At 40.1% G+C, this 15,853-nt stretch overlaps 1 protein-coding gene across 1 annotated transcript; it reads right to left on the reverse strand.

Annotated features, from left to right (window-relative positions):
- Positions 1 to 6,597: 6,597 nt before the first annotated feature.
- On the reverse strand, positions 6,598 to 15,317 carry znf800a (zinc finger protein 800a; the record flags this gene model as incomplete). The annotated part of the gene is given in 8 exon segments (XM_030765349.1): positions 6,598 to 7,392; positions 7,474 to 8,462; positions 8,764 to 8,907; positions 9,309 to 9,404; positions 11,226 to 11,373; positions 11,582 to 11,657; positions 15,182 to 15,227; positions 15,230 to 15,317. Coding segments are annotated over 8 exon segments (2,382 nt in total), but the record flags the coding sequence as incomplete, so codon positions are not given.
- Between the last annotated feature and the right edge of the window lie 536 nt (positions 15,318 to 15,853).

Consider the following 15,853-nt stretch of genomic DNA (forward strand, 5'->3'; position numbering starts at 1 on the left):
CTGAAATGGCATGTTTGCGCCACCTTGTGTTGATATTAATTCATACTATATTGCGAATCATCTATGTTAAACCGATTGCTGGGACGTTTGTCAGAAAAATAAAATTAGATAAAAATGGATGTCCCCTTCTACTCCAAGTTACTGTGAATTTTGTGGGTAATGGTCAAGAGCTGCTTGTATAACACGTCCACAGAAGAGGCGATCAATTGGCCATGGATCAGAACTACTCGGGCTGTGAAACACTGAAAAAAGGCAGATTTAAAAAGGATCTACATAAATGTCCCCAAAGACTTGTAATTCAGTAACCATCTTATAGAACAAAAACGGCAAGTTCCAGAAACATATGAAGGTTCTGTTGTTATCATTGCTGCCTAAGGATTTTCCTCTATTTTTGTTCCGTAGACAAAGACTGAATACATTGCTCCACCAATCAAAGAAATACATAGGTGAAGGTATTTTTTATGACTAAAACTGGCAGACAGCTTACCTGGCAAACAATCCAACAAATATTCACCAAGAGGGAAGGTCCAACAAACAGGAAAAGCATGGGACAAAGATTTCAGATGTACATTATCTTACTTAGCATTGCAGAAGCTGTATTTCTGTATTTTTTCAGACACACATAGCTCTATGCCTAGCTCAGCAGCTTATGCTCTTCATGGCTGTTAGATCTTGCAGCCTCATATCACATCAGAAAGTTTCTACAAACTTTAAATATACATCAGAAAGAGGCTCTTCTGAGCTTTTCTGAAACTTTTGGACAAAGTGGAAAATGACTGACATTGACAAAAGGATTACAAGGACCACACAATATTTATCATGAAGTTTCTGAGAGATCTTGATTGCAAGCACTAGTGTTACATCAGCTAGGTATGAGAATTTCATCAATGATAAGAACACTATCAGACCCAGAGTTGTCTTAGGAGCACCTACCTTAGGAGCAGCATCTATTCATATGCCTACCGCAGCATAAAAATGAAATACATTGATTTATGTTAAGGAATTTTGCTGGTATCACTAATCTTGGTCAAAATTGAAAAAGAACACTTGTGCATGCAGTTATTAAACAGAAATCCTCATCTAAGGTGGCTTACAATAAGTATGTGATTACGTGAAGGAAACACTGGAATCAATGAATCAACCCTCATTATCCAACAGACATCACTGTATGATTTGATCTGGCCTGTAAAACCACCCTAAAAGGGGTAATAATACGGAACTAGTAGGCTAAAGTGATGACTGACTCATTTTTTTTTTAACCCAAATTCCAAAGATACAAAAATTGATAGAGTGAGTGGCCAACAACACTTTGATTCCTTTGAAGTGTGTAGTTATGCAGGGCATACAGTCAAGCTGCAGTGATAAATAGAAAATGATGTCACGTAATTGGTAGGGCACCACTAACACAAAATGGGACCTTTAAACAGAAATAAGTATATCAGTTTCAAATGAGACCATTACAAGTAATTATTAAGAATAATTTCTCCCAAATCTTATATCATTATAAACCTCACAGGTTTGGAATGGTAAATACACAGTTCCTGAAGAACCACTTCAAAACATTATTAAAACATCAGGTAGGAACTGATCCAGAGCATTGGAAAGCATAAAGAAAATGTTATGGAACATTGTGAAAAACTGCATTTAAAATGGACAGTGTGAACAAAAGGTAAAAACAATATATTTTATTTCTTAGTTTATCTTTCAAGTACTTTCAAGAGTCAAACTGGGGAAAAACATGCTTGGGGTTGAATGAACTTTATTTTATTAAACCTGCTTTTCTAAATACAACATTTAATACCTTTTAATACTGAAGAGATGGACCAAAGCATCCCTGATAAAGCAGCTCTGACAATGTGGAAACTCCTAAAGGGATAATAAGAGGTGCACGTGCCCATTCAAATTTATTTCAATATTTATGTCAACAACAATTACTATCCTAGAAAGCAACTGTTAGCGGATTTGAAGACTAATAATAACACAAGGTGAACATTACTGTTAATAATACTACCATTTTCAAATGCAGTAGTATTAATTAGACTCCCAAAGTTTGAAGCAACCACTTTGGTGGTAGGTTAGAAAAAGGTAGTTCTGGTTCCCCCGGTTCCCCCAGACCCTGAGCAGTTTGGCATCTTTGACATCTGTGCCTTGACAATACAAAGTGTTAACTACCAATCTGTTGCTCTCAATGTGTCATAACATCTTTATTCCTTGAAGAAAATTAAATCTTTTCAATGTCGGAATTGCTAATGTTTAGGATTAACACGCTAAACAACTTTGTGTTATGCATTTAAGTTCATTTTTATAAACATTACTTTCCAAATAACCCTGATAACAACTTCATAATAAAAGTTTTTCTAAAATAACTCATGAAGAGACAGACCGCTTTTGGACAGAACCTTCCAGAATATTTGGTTTTCATCTCTGCATTCTCACTCATCTAAATTAGGCCTCTTCAGATCTGGTCATGAACATCCAAAATCAAGCTGACTTTCCTATCAACCAAACCCTCCTGTCTCTGCTTTGCTGAGGAGCATGTTTCTTAGGCAAAAATCATGCCTTCATTATGAGGAAAGGGCAAAAACCAGCAGGTCTCCAGATCTCAAGGACCAGATTTGAGGAACCCTGCTGTAAATATTCTGTTAGACTTTTTTGTTTTTGTTTCTGAGACTGTTCTAGAATATAGAACAGGTTGTTGCACTGAGGACAACGTATGTCTCTGTCAGCATGCAGAACTCAAAATGTTCTCTTTGACTGAGATGTCACATAGGGACTGATAAAGAACTCTTGACCTTCTCAATGCTGGTATTTTAAAAAGTATTTTACCTTGATTGACCTATGTGGTTTAACCATTGTTATTAATATTACATGGCATGTATTGCTGGTTTAAATAGAATTTTGTTGCACGGTGTTGATAAATTCACATCTTCAACTGCTCTGATGTAAAGGGTCACCCTTTGTGAACATGAAGGCATTAGCTCCAACACAGCAGCCTCAGCCCCCAATAAATCACCACCAGGGGAACAGAAATTAAATAACATGTTTCATTCATATTTCTCTGTCTCAGAGTCCATCCTTCATAGAGTGGTATCTTCTTCTGACTTGTAGTTCTGCCCATCCCAACGTCTCTTTTCTCTGGTGGAGGCTGACTCACCCATAGAGTTCAGTGCAATAGTGATATGTATCGGGAGAGTATGTCTGTGGACAGAAAGGTAGGTAGAGAAAGAGAGAGAGAGACATTAAGATTTGTTCAAGTTTAACTGTCAAAGTTTCTGGTAAAACAAGCCTCTGATCTATGACAAACACCAATCAACGATGGAGAGAAAAAAAATCAGCATTTAATAACCATCTCTTTACGATGATTTTGTCAGCTTAAGAGAGGCTTTATCCACATTGTCTCAAAAACAACCAATCTGTCATGGTGGAAAAGGTCAAAGCAGTTAAGGAATCATAAAGCATGCACTCCGACATACACACGCAAGCATGCAGCCTCAGAGGAATAACACACAGACATTGTGAAAGGTGTGCGTATTCATGCACAGTTGAAGTCACTTGCATACACTTAAATTGAAGTCATTAAAACTCAATTTTTAACCACTCCACAGATTTCATGTTAACAAACTATAGTTTTGGCAAGGTAGTTAGAACATCTACTTTATGCATGACACAAGTCATTTTTACAACAATTGTTTACACACAGATTATTTCACTTATAATTCACTATATCACAATTCCAGTGGGTCAGAAGTTTACTTACATTGACTGTTCCTTTAAAGAGCTTGGAAAATTCCAGAAAATTATGTCATGGCTTTAGAAGCTTCTGTTAGACTAATTGACATTATTTGAGTCAACTGGAGGTGTACCTGTGGATGTATTTTAAGGCCTACCTTCAAACTCAGTGCCTCTTCACTTGACATCATGGGAAAACCAAAAGAAAATAGCCAAGACCTCAGAAAAAAAAAACTGTGGGCCTCCACAAGTCTGGTTCATCCTTGGGATGAACCAGAAGGTACCATGTTCATCTGTACAAACAACAGCATGCAAGTATTAACACCATGGGCTGACGCAGCCATCAAACCTCTCAGGAAGGAGACGCATTCTGTCTCCTAGAGATCAACGTACTTTGGCGCAAAAAGTGCAAATCAGTCCCAGAACAACTGCAAAGGTCCTCGTGAAGATGCTGGAGGAAACAGGTACAAAAGCATCTCTATTCACAGTCCTATATCAACATAACCTGAAAGGCCGCTAAGCAAGGAGGAAGCGACTGCTCCAAAACCGAAAAAAAAAAAAACAGACTACGGTTTGCAACTGCACATGGGGACGAAGATCTTATTTTTATGAGAAATGCCCTCTGGTCTGATGAAACAAAAACTGAACTGTTTGGCCATAGTGACCATCATTATGTTTGGAGGGAAAAAAAAAAGGGGGGGGGGGGGGGGCTTGCAAGTCGAAGAACACCATCCCAACCGTTAAGCAAGGGGGTGGCGGCATCATGTTGTGGACATGCTTTGCTGCAGGAGTGACTGGTGCAATTCACAAAATAGAGTACGAGGAAGGAAAATTATGTGGATATATTGAAACAAGATCTCAAGACATCAGCCAGGAAGTTAAAGCTTGGTTCCAAATGGACAGTGACTCAAGCATACTTCCAAAGTTGTGGCAAAATGGCTTAAGGACAACAAAGTATTGGAGTGGCCATCACAAAGTCCTGACCTAAATCCAAATGAAAATTCGTGGGCAGAACTGAAAGTGTACGAGCAAGTAGGTCTACAAACCTGACTCAATTACACCAATTCTGTCAGGAGGACTGGGCCAAAATTTCAGCAACTTGTTGTGAGAAGCTTGTGGAAGGCTACCCAAAACATTTGAACCAAGTTAAACAATGCTACCAAATACTAAGTGTATGTAAAGTTATGACCCACTGGGAATGTAATGAAAGAAATAAAAGCTGAAATAAGTCATTCTCTCTACTATTATTCTGACATTTCACATTCTTAAAATAAGGTAGTGATCCTAACTGACCTAAGACAGGGAATGTTTGCGAGGATTATATGTCAGGAATTGCAAAAAACCATAGCGAAATACATTTAACTCAGTTTATGTACGCTTGAGCTGTACATGAATGTGTTCGTGCACACATGCACAGACAGACACACAAACACACACAGCTGACTAGCAGCAATCTTCAGAGCCTGGCAAGATAATGGAGCTTGTACTCAGGAGTTGGTTCTCTAAACCTGAAGTCAGACATAAAATGTCTTCACTTCTGCAGATCTACATTTTATTATAGAGAAAGTCACCAAATCAAGAATCCTCCCAAAGAATGCCCTGTGTTCCCCAACTCCAATTAGAAGCAGGTGGTTCTCATTTCAGTCACTAAGTACATCCTGACTTTATAAACAGCCTTAAACACATTGAACATCCCTAAGAAAACACAATCATGCTGAGGTCATTACATTGCTGCTTTCTTCACTTGTTGTAGACTCATTAAATTCTGCCCAGGGCAATTGAGACTGGAATAAACACATACATGTAATCAAGATTTTTCAGACAGCTGATAAATGTGTTCAGAGTTACGGACAAAAAAAAAAACATTAGTGATGCGATGTGATGCCAAATCCGTTTTGTACTCAACACACACAAAAAAAAATCTGTGCACCAAAGCTGCATTGAAAAAAGCTGAGACCAGTTCAAAAAGAAAAAAATGATGTATGTACGCCTTTTCTGTGACATCTTTTATGAGCTCTTTCTTTATCTTACATGGCATGTCCTCTGGGAATTTTTCTTTTTTATGACTGTCTAATGTGTTTTTCTGCTTGTGAAGTGTGTTGAGCTGTGTATTCTACTCTATGAAACCCTATACAAATAAAGTTATTATTATTAATAACAGACATCTACACAAAACTGTTAAGAGTGCATGCGCCAAAAGTATGCCTCACTTTACATTTATCTTTTGTCTCCGAATCAAAGCTCTATTTGTGTCATCTCCAGAGAGATAGTAAACCGTCAAAATGTCAGCATGTTGTGCCGAGAGACTCTCCATGTTTTTCTCTCTCACTTAAAATTGCTCCAGGGAGACATGAAGACAAACAAAGCCTCGCGAAATGGCTGAGCGTCTGATTCAACTCCCTATCCCATCCATTATATATCACATAAGAGGACAGAAATGTTACCGTCTACAGCATGTAAAGCAATGACAACAACCCACTCATGAATTTAAAAGCTCTCTAATAACTGTTCTGGCATTGTAATTTCATAAGCAGTGCCTCAGACTATTGTAAGTTCACTGTGCAAATCCTAAGCACTTTGCCCAAGAGTTTTACTAGGCGTTTGAAGAGAATTTTAAAGTGTGGCTCAACAACCACAAACTACAAAAATGTACAACATAACATTTGTCAGGCACTAGTCTTACAAAAGACAATGCGATTTCCTTTGCTTTTTCCGTGTGCCTTACGTACTGTTTTAAAATCATGATTATAGTTGTGTTGAAATACGGTTGACGCCAAATTGTCACAAGGTTCCCCAATATCAGCATTCCTTCGTATGGCCCTTCAAATGCTCTCAGAATTTGCCAAAAAACAAGTCCAACAAACTAACTCACCAAATCATTGTCTTTGATCGCGTGCTCCTTCCTTTCACTCTGGAGTCCCTACTAGGGGAGGTGATGCTCACTCTGTGGCTCCGCTTGTGGGTCTCCAGGTAGAGCTTTTTGGCAAAAGCCCTACCACACATGTCACATCCGTGGAGAGAAAAGTTTTTGGTCACTTTAACCTCTGTGCTGGCTTCTTGTCGTCTTGTGACAGGGGAACATTTTGGAGGATCGTGACTACGGGTTATGTGGGGGTTCTTGGAGGCATCTTGCCTCCGTGTGTTGCTGGAAACTGGAAGTTCGTGTTTCCGTGTATTGAGTGCCATAAGGGCAGCGTGCTTCCTTGTGTTGGGTGAAACTGGGGGGTCTGGTTTCTGTGTGTCCGGGGGCAGTGCAGGGTCTGACTGGCGTGTGCTAAATGATGATGAAGGGTCCTGTTTGGTTGCGTTGGGGCCTGGGGCTTCATGTTTTACACTGGCTCCCTCTTTTGGAGACACCTTCTTGACAGAGCTGTTAAGCACCATTTCTGCCGGCTTCTTCACCGCCCGGCTCTCGAGCATGGGCATTATTTTAGCCAAATAGCGAGAAGACTTCTTGTGGACCACTGTGATGTGTCGGATCACGTCCCGTTTCCGTCTAGACTCGTACTTGCAGAGCGGACAGCCGTAGAACTTGATGTAGATGATGTCGTTGCCGTCTGTGTGCAGCTCAATATGTTTAGTCAGGTTTGGGCTGGAACTGAACTGTCGCTTGCACAGCTTGCAGTAAAGTTTTTTAAAGTCAAAACTTGCAGAGAGCTTCGACTTACATACCTTCAGACCCCCGTTCTCGTCTGTAACCTTGCTTTTGATATTTGAGGAAACAGCACTCAGTTCTGTGACAGCTGAAGAGGTGGAAGTGGAGGGCAAGGCCTCAGTCCTGGTGCGGACCGGATCTACAGGCTCTGTTTTTATTTTTGATTTGCTAGTGAGGAGAGGTCGTGAGGTGGCAGAACCATTTTCTAACATTTGGACTTTATGCACAATGCGCATATGCCTCTTTAACATGACCTGTGAACTGTACTTCCTCTTGCACAGCCTGCAACGGCAGCTGGCTATGTTGTACTCACCCTGGTTTGAAAGAGTACTGGCCTGTTTCTGAGATGCAGGTGAAGTCTCTAACAAAAGTGGTTGACCAGGCCTTGTAGCAATTTCAGGCGTGATGAAATCTCGCCGCAAGCCACGATGAACCTCGTCAAAGTGGCGACGAACGTTGGCCTTGGTAGCAAAGGACTTGTGGCACACGGGGCAGCACTTGCCAGAGGCTGGCAGTGGTTCTTCACGGCTCTTGGTCTTGACCACAGATAGTAGGCTGATGGGCACAGTGCGTGTTTCGGTGAACTTGCGCAGCTCTTCCAGTTTCTGCCGGTGCATTTTACGGCAATGCCGGCGCACGCTTCGACGTGAGCTGAAGTCCTTCCCACAGAGGCAACAGGAGATTCTCACATCCTTCATCTCAGAGGTGCTACCTTCCTCTTCCTCCTCCTCTCCTTCCCCCTGTTCTGCTTGATCCGTTTTTTGATCGCCAGAACCTTCATCATTAACCCTTATATCTGGCACAGCTTCTGGCCTTGCCTTGGGATCTGACTGTTCAGGCCTTTGCATGACATCTGTAGATTTGTGAGAGCACTTTTGCTGTAACTCTGAGTCTTGCTGGCTGGGATTGTGATCAGAGTGGTCCTGAGGAACGACTGGGGATATGTGTTGGAACACAGCATTAGGGTTGGTCTCAATGGCTTCAAGTCGAACCACATACTCCTGCTTGTCTGACCTTGGGTAGATGGCTTCCAAAAGGTCTTTGATGGCTTGGCTCTGTCTGTCCTGTCTTGAAGGATCTGCCAAGATAACATTAACATCAACAGTATGTTCAATATTGAAAACAATATTTTCAAACGTTTAACTTCACACGAGAGAGAAATAGCCACATTAGCATTACATGGCACGTCTGAAGCTTTTGACAAGGCATGCTAGGACATATGAAAGAAGAAACTGGTTTGCCCTGACTGAAAGAAAGATGTCAACAGAAACTGATGTGTGTGTCTGCATGACAGTTGGGAGAAATTTACAGGGAATGCAGCAATAGAGCGGAGGGTCTGAAAGGAATTTGAGGCAGGGGTTAAGTGGATGCTGACTGACCATCAGGTAAGGGTAGCCTGGGGAAGCAGTAGAATTCTTTGTGTGTGATGAGGTTGGGTAGACCACGAAACAGGCTTCTGCAGAGTTTGCACTCAAAGATGGTGTCCACTTCCTTCAGAAGAATGTGTTTGAGCTGGTTTGTGCCTATAAAAAAACCAAAGGGAACAAGTTAGCATGGTAATAATAGTGTGAACAATGGAGTCTTAATGGTCCAGCTAAGTGTATTAAATAAAGTTTGTTCGCGGGGCAATTTTGCTATTTCAAAATCAGACGCATAATTTCCCTCCTTTGCCAGTGATTATATTTGTCAGGATAGGACAAAACTTTACTGCTAATTTTGAGCTTTCCTCTCCCTCCCTCTCTCCCTCTCTCTCTCTTTCTCTCTCTCTCTTTCTCGCCCCCCCCCACCCACCCAGCTTTGTGTGTGTGTGTGTGTGTGTGTGTGTGTGTGTATGTGTGTGTGATCATGTGTAAGGAAGTGCTGAGTGTAACAGTGCAGCTATTACAGAAAAATGAAAAATCCAGAGGATATGAAAGCCTGTTACCTGATCGAAAGCATTCAATGATTTGCTGAATTCCAGATTTAGAGGTCTGAAGCTGTTGCTGCAGTAATGGTGGGTCTCCAGGCTCAGTAGCATATACTGAAGAAAAAAAGAACAGAATATAAAGGAAAAATAAATAAATAAATAACAATACAGAAATAAAGGAAAAATACACTCTCAGATTGTCAGTACATTACTTTTTCATTAAATATTTGTCAGTGATCACTTTTGGTTTCAGCAGACATACTATATGCGAGTAATAAAACTAAAGCAGCAGACTGACTTCTGCTGATGTACTGAGACAATGAAAATTGACACTTCGTAAGTTGCAGTTGTCCCTACAAGGTGATTTCAAAATAACCAGGGGCATCTTTCTCTCAAAATTCTGATTATTTTGAGGTAACTTTGAGAACATCTATCACATTTCATTGACAATTATCAAAAGAATTTGTGAAATGTCTTTTGCTATAGGCAAGAAGAAGCAAAAGCATTTGTTTGAGATGAACTGTGCTTGTTGTGCTCTGTGGAAATGAGTCATGAATCTATGCATACCAAAGTGCCACTTAAGTGTCACTGTGATGTAATATCAGTAAGAGCCTGTTAGGACACAGTTTTAGTTAACATTGAGAAAAAGATTGGGAAATGACAAAAAATGTTTAATACTCTGAAATGCCTAGTTTGACAGAAGTAAATCAGAGGAGACTAGGCTGCATGGACATTCAGTTATCAATGATTGTTCATTATTTTAAAGTTGTTTCTACTTTTCCCACCAAGTAGGTTACTGTATTACTTTGTATCACCACCATCTTGCCACAGATGCAGACTTTACCAAACACTTCTTGGGGGATTCATTTTGACATTAAGATATGTTTTAGCTGCTTTCATTCGATTATTTCACCTCTCTTTTAAAGCCAGGTCAGTGTGTTATAGAAACTGGTGATCCATCGACAGGATGTGGTTGTGTCAGTGGTTGTAAAAAGGGTGTCTGTTTTTATGTAACTTGCTATATTACAGTTAATCCAGAAGATAAAAACATTTAGACATTTAGAACATGAACAACATGAAAGAGAATGAGAGAGAGAGAGAGAGAGAGAGAGAGAGAGACAGAGACAAAGACAGAGACAAAGAAAGAGGAAGAGAAAGAGAAAGAGAAAGAGAGAGTCTGTGAATGTGCGTTGAACTTGTGTCCTCAGCAGCTAAAGGAAAATGGGAGCTACAGCCATAGTCTAACTTCCATCTTCCTAAAAGCCACAAAGGGTCATCTTCTTCATCCCTTAGAGTAGTGGTAAAGTAATTAGTTCAGCTTCAGCTTCAGCCAAAAAAATGATGGTCATAGATGGAGAGAGGCTTGTGTGAGGGGAGTATTGCTATTCATTATGTAGTGTTACTATTTAGTGTTAAAGTCAGGAGTCATGAAACATGTGCAGATATATATGGTAAATTTCGGAGTGCTGATTTTTACGTTTCATTTTTGAAGCTATATACATACTAACGTATATCTAGTGAAAGTTTAACTCTGAGCGTCAAAGACCGTAAACTGTAAATTTAAAAGCTAAAAATAATAGAAATGGTTATGGATATGCATTGCTTTGACTAAATCCAGTACATGTAAATACCTTATTTCACGTAATGTTTTGTTAAATTTAAAAAAGAGTTTGATTCGTAACATCCACATGAGCATATCAAAGCAATGAGTGGTGCGTCTGCACAATGTTTTCATGTAAGATTAGCATTAAGATTTTACATAGTGTTGGGAATTTTTACATTCATTGCCTTGCAAAAAAACTGATCTTTGAATTTTTGCAAAGCTAACAAAGTTATTTCATGCATAGTTTTCATGACATTATATGAAAATGATTTATTGGAAAGAAAAATGTTACTAATTCTGCTCAAAAACTGTGTTTCTTGTTAAGGACCTACCGTAGGGCGTGTTACCAGGCTCCACTCTAGGTGTGTCAGGCTGACAGCAGCTGTGCTGGTCGTTCTCTGTCTGGCAGTACTCATCTTTGGTAGGGGTTCTCTCCAGTTCAGTCTGGGGTTCTTCCACCTCAGAATGCTCTTTAAAGGGCTTAGGAGAGGGAGATGGAAAATCATACTTTTAAGTATAGATTGTGAATATCTGTTACCTACATTTTACTATTCAGTGTATCACTTATTTCTCTCTCTCTTTTTTAACATCTCAGAGAGACATGGCTGAATTTTCCAGAGGTTAAGTTAATAAGCAGTTGGGCTACAGGAGGGAATTATATATATCGTGTTTGTATTTGTTCCTGTACCTGCTTGCGGAGGAAATGAGGGGTTTTCCTCAGAGCAGAATGGGGTCGCTCCATGCTGCACCCCCCAAATGTAACACTAGAGGGAGACAAAAAAAATTAAGACTCAGTAAAAACTAATGAGTAAACTTGAGAAATGTACTGTTTTACAAATTTCACATGGCAGTTCTCTATGGCAAGATGGACAAACTTGTAACAAACTAGCAAAACTTCCAACTCTTAATCTAAAACACAGTTTTTTGTTTGATCAACATTTTTGATATATCATTTTAATTAAACCCATGCACAAGCTCAAAAACAATTCAAAATGTACAAAACCAGCAATGGAGAGGTCAATTGATCACACACTGTCTGCCTCCATGATTATTTGGAGCATCAGCTGGTCCTTCACAAAGGTTCTAGAAAAATTAATCTCTGTTTCAGTTTCACTCATTCCCATGGTCATAGGACATCACAACCTTCATGTCTGTGTATTTAAAGAAGGAGACTTCATTTTTAATCTTAAAACAATGCGTGCCACAATGGTTGAGATGTACCCTGAAGATTAGAACTGTTTTGGGGCTAGGGGTGGGGAGGAGGGGGGTAATAAAAGCTTGGTTGTCACATTCTTGATTACTGCCAAGTGGGAGCAGGGTAATGATTTGCATATCAAACTTTTGTCTTGAATTTGTGTAATCAGCTCATGAAAGCAACATAAAACTCTGGGATGGGTGGAACTTTGGTGTTTTCAAAGGGCCAGGGTGACTTCTCATGTTGGTGGCTTTTTTCAGCATTGCCTGAAATTAAATTCTTTGGAAATATAAACATTTACACAAAGAGGAAGAAAGAGCTTTAATTTAAGTCCACATTGTCAGTTTGACGTTGCATTAATTTATGATGATCTATCTAACGGTAATTATATTGCATTATATTTTAAATGAGGCCAGTTCACCTGATTTGTTAATTATGTATTTTCATCTTTCATCTACTTTTTACAGCTGTTAATAATGTAAACCAGGCTATTACACAGAATCCTATATGAAGTAGAATGGAAAAACCTATAATAAGCATCACAGGGCAGTGATTTTATACATTAAAAAAGTAAAAAAAAATTAAGACAGTGTCTTAAATGTTTCTTAGATGTTGTGTAAATACACCAAAAAATTATAGTGACAACCAACTGCCTGTAGGATAATAATTTAGTTGAAGTTATTATACTACAAAGATAAAGGTCGTACCCACTTCTACCCAGTGCTGAGCTTTCCACTAATATTCTATTTTGAAGATCTTCAATCTTTTATAACGCCAAACCGTTAGTACTGACAATAACTGCAATTGCAACGGGCTTAGACTAACACCAAAACTGTCTGGTTAAAAACGGATGGCATATTGTGACAGAGGATTGAAAACACTTCATACTTATGTTCTATAGGCTACCTCGCGATCCCAAACATCTGTTAAAAACGTTGATCTTGTGCACCTGACAAATGACAGTGCGCCCACTAGTGATTAATGTTATTGCAGGAAGCAAAATGAGAAGTTGAGCAAATGCATTTGACGGCAATAAGACTACACAGATGTAAAAGTGTACAAAGCCATTTGAGTAGATTTACTCTATATAAATAATGTTATAAAGGTTGCTGGAGAGCTAGAGTGTAAGATTTATTCTGATTCCTGCGGCTGTCACTATTAGCATTTTAAGAGTCTAAAAAGCGACATTAGCCTCATAACTTTGTCGAATCTGTCGAGATCATTTTTCTGAAAGACAGCGATAACCTAGGCTATACATTGCTGTGTAGATGTTTTATTGATTCAACATTCCTGCTGCCGAAAGAGCCATTAAAACATCAGAGCAAGCTGTCCAAAATCATTTATATGTAGAATGAGCACTACAGGGCAAACTAGGTTACGTATAATTGACATGAGATAGAAGCACATATATGTAATAAGCCTAAATTCGCTGACACTTTAGCTGAGACCGTGGGAAAAACATTTTGGAAATGAAACTAGTAACTTTACGACGCACTCTGAATGCGACACGCTGTACCGAGGTGCTTCGTGTCCACCCAATGTTAAGCGTTTGCGGGAGATATCCACGTACACTCAGCGAAATATCTAGGGAGGTTAAAAGCCGTATTCTGATGATTTGGTTGCTATGGTCAGTATATGAGCTATGTATTCCAATACCTGCTCGACTATTCTGTCTGTTATGTTCCTATTTAAGCCGATTCATTGATTCATACCAACATCTGCGAATGACAAGGAGGATATCCAAATGCGTTGCACCTTACAAAGACAATGCCCTTTAGAATCGGCTGCTTCCTAGGAACCAACATTCTCTTGTCACTTCCTCTTACTAACCGGTCTTCAGTGTAACTTCACAAGACATTTCGATGTAACTGTCTGCAAGAATGTATAAAGCCTCCTTTAACAGAATAAATAATGGAGGAACTAAATGAAGCTCAGCCCGATCTGAACACTCCGTCCACAACACACTATGATGAGGTTGCTGATTTGTTTCATTACTTGGTCGCGTAGGTAATAACTATTTCTAAGTATTTCTCTACGTCACAAGTCGGCTGAATGAGGTAAGGTGCACAATGAACACTGTATAAGACATAACTGAAACGCACAGCGCAAGTGCGTAGCGCAGTCACAGCCTGTGAGTCCAAACTGATTGAACTCAAGGCCATGACAACTTTTGGTCGCTAGTTAGATGCAACTGGCAGAGTACATCATTTGACTGCTCTCATGAAATGATTTGCATCCCCATTATCCCTCAAATCTCCTTTACATGGTTACATTGTCAGGCCCAAATCTCCCCTGTTTCGGACCACAATGGGCCAGATTAACTTGATCAAAGGACACTCCGAGTAGAAGCTGATGCTTTCAAACAGCAGAAGAGCTCTCTCTCACGGACTGTTAGCGTTGCTTGCCAGGGAGTGCAGCGTAAAGGCGGGCTGAACCAAAGAAAATGTACAAAAGACGAATCGCTGTGTTTCCAAAATCACGCACTGTTCAGGAAATCGAGGAGCCGAAATACATTTTTGCATTTAAGCACTGTATAAAACCAAATTCATCGATTTGGATTAACTTATAAATAGGACACATCCGTAAGATAAAGTGCTGCGCTTTGCGGCGCTGTGCCATCTTTCCCGAAGCAGCTTTGGCGCACAGGTCTGGTGACCCTTCCGGCTTTGCGCGTCTGCCTCTCGTTTACATTTTCACAGAAGTCTCTTTTTTACTTCGAAAGCTATCGCAGTTCAACTTCTCGCGACTGGGAGCACGGCGATGTTTAAAATTCGACTCGGGGGTCGATCCGAGCTCTCGGAACAAGTGCGTTTTCCCCGGTCATACAGATAGAGCACGAGCGGTGACGCCATTTTCTGCTGAGAACAACCACGCTCGGGCAGGATAGGAAACGACTCGGGGCCGCTACCAGCGATTGCGGGCCCAAATTGGGATAGTTTCTGCTCAAATTTTATGGGATGGTTGGGCAGAGTTCTTACCGTAATCGTAAAACGCTGCTCTGCCTCGGCCTACACTGGATCAACTTTCGAGTTTCGTTCGAAGCTTTATCCGACTCGATCTGGAGATCAGTTAAGTACGCCTCTCGCCACCGGCTCTCTCGCTCTGACGCTGCCCCCTCGGAAGCTGCCTTTGTGCACTTAGAGACCTCTCAACTGAAGAGCGGCTGTTGCGCAAAGGTGCAGTGGATGCTCGAGACCACAAAAATTTGAAAGCCAGTGTCGTTGCCAATTCAAAGGGGTGCATTTAACCCCCGCAACAGCTGCCAAATTTAAAACGGCTTCCCTTTATTTGAAAGGCTAAAGCGGCCACTACAGTTCCATTGCTTGCAAAACCATACGCAAGAAAACTCTGATTTAGTGTTGTTGCCTGTACTGGGATTTTCGACTATTCAAAAATAAGAACTTTTCAAAAATGTCCGATTAATTAAACACAAGATCTTTTTGAACTGATGCAACACAATGTTTCTCCTTTTTTCTAGGCTAGCAAGACATTGTCGATTATTTTTGAAGGAAAAAGATCAATTGATTAGCAATTTCATGAGGGAAATTCCAGAAGGCAGTTGACACGGAGGAACGCCGCAGGGCTATAATTCAGCATTCACAGAAATTAATTGTTTATATTTGATGCTTAAAAGGTCCACTTACTGTATGTGAAAATGAATGTTGGCATGTAAAAAAAAAATTGAATTTCACATGTGACACGTCCACAAAAGAAGTCACTCGTGCATACATTTCACATAGAGATTTTTCTGCAAGGGTGTTCAGA

This window comes from Chanos chanos, chromosome 2 (assembly GCF_902362185.1).
Source record: "Chanos chanos chromosome 2, fChaCha1.1, whole genome shotgun sequence".
Classification (NCBI taxonomy): Eukaryota; Metazoa; Chordata; class Actinopteri; order Gonorynchiformes; family Chanidae; genus Chanos; species Chanos chanos.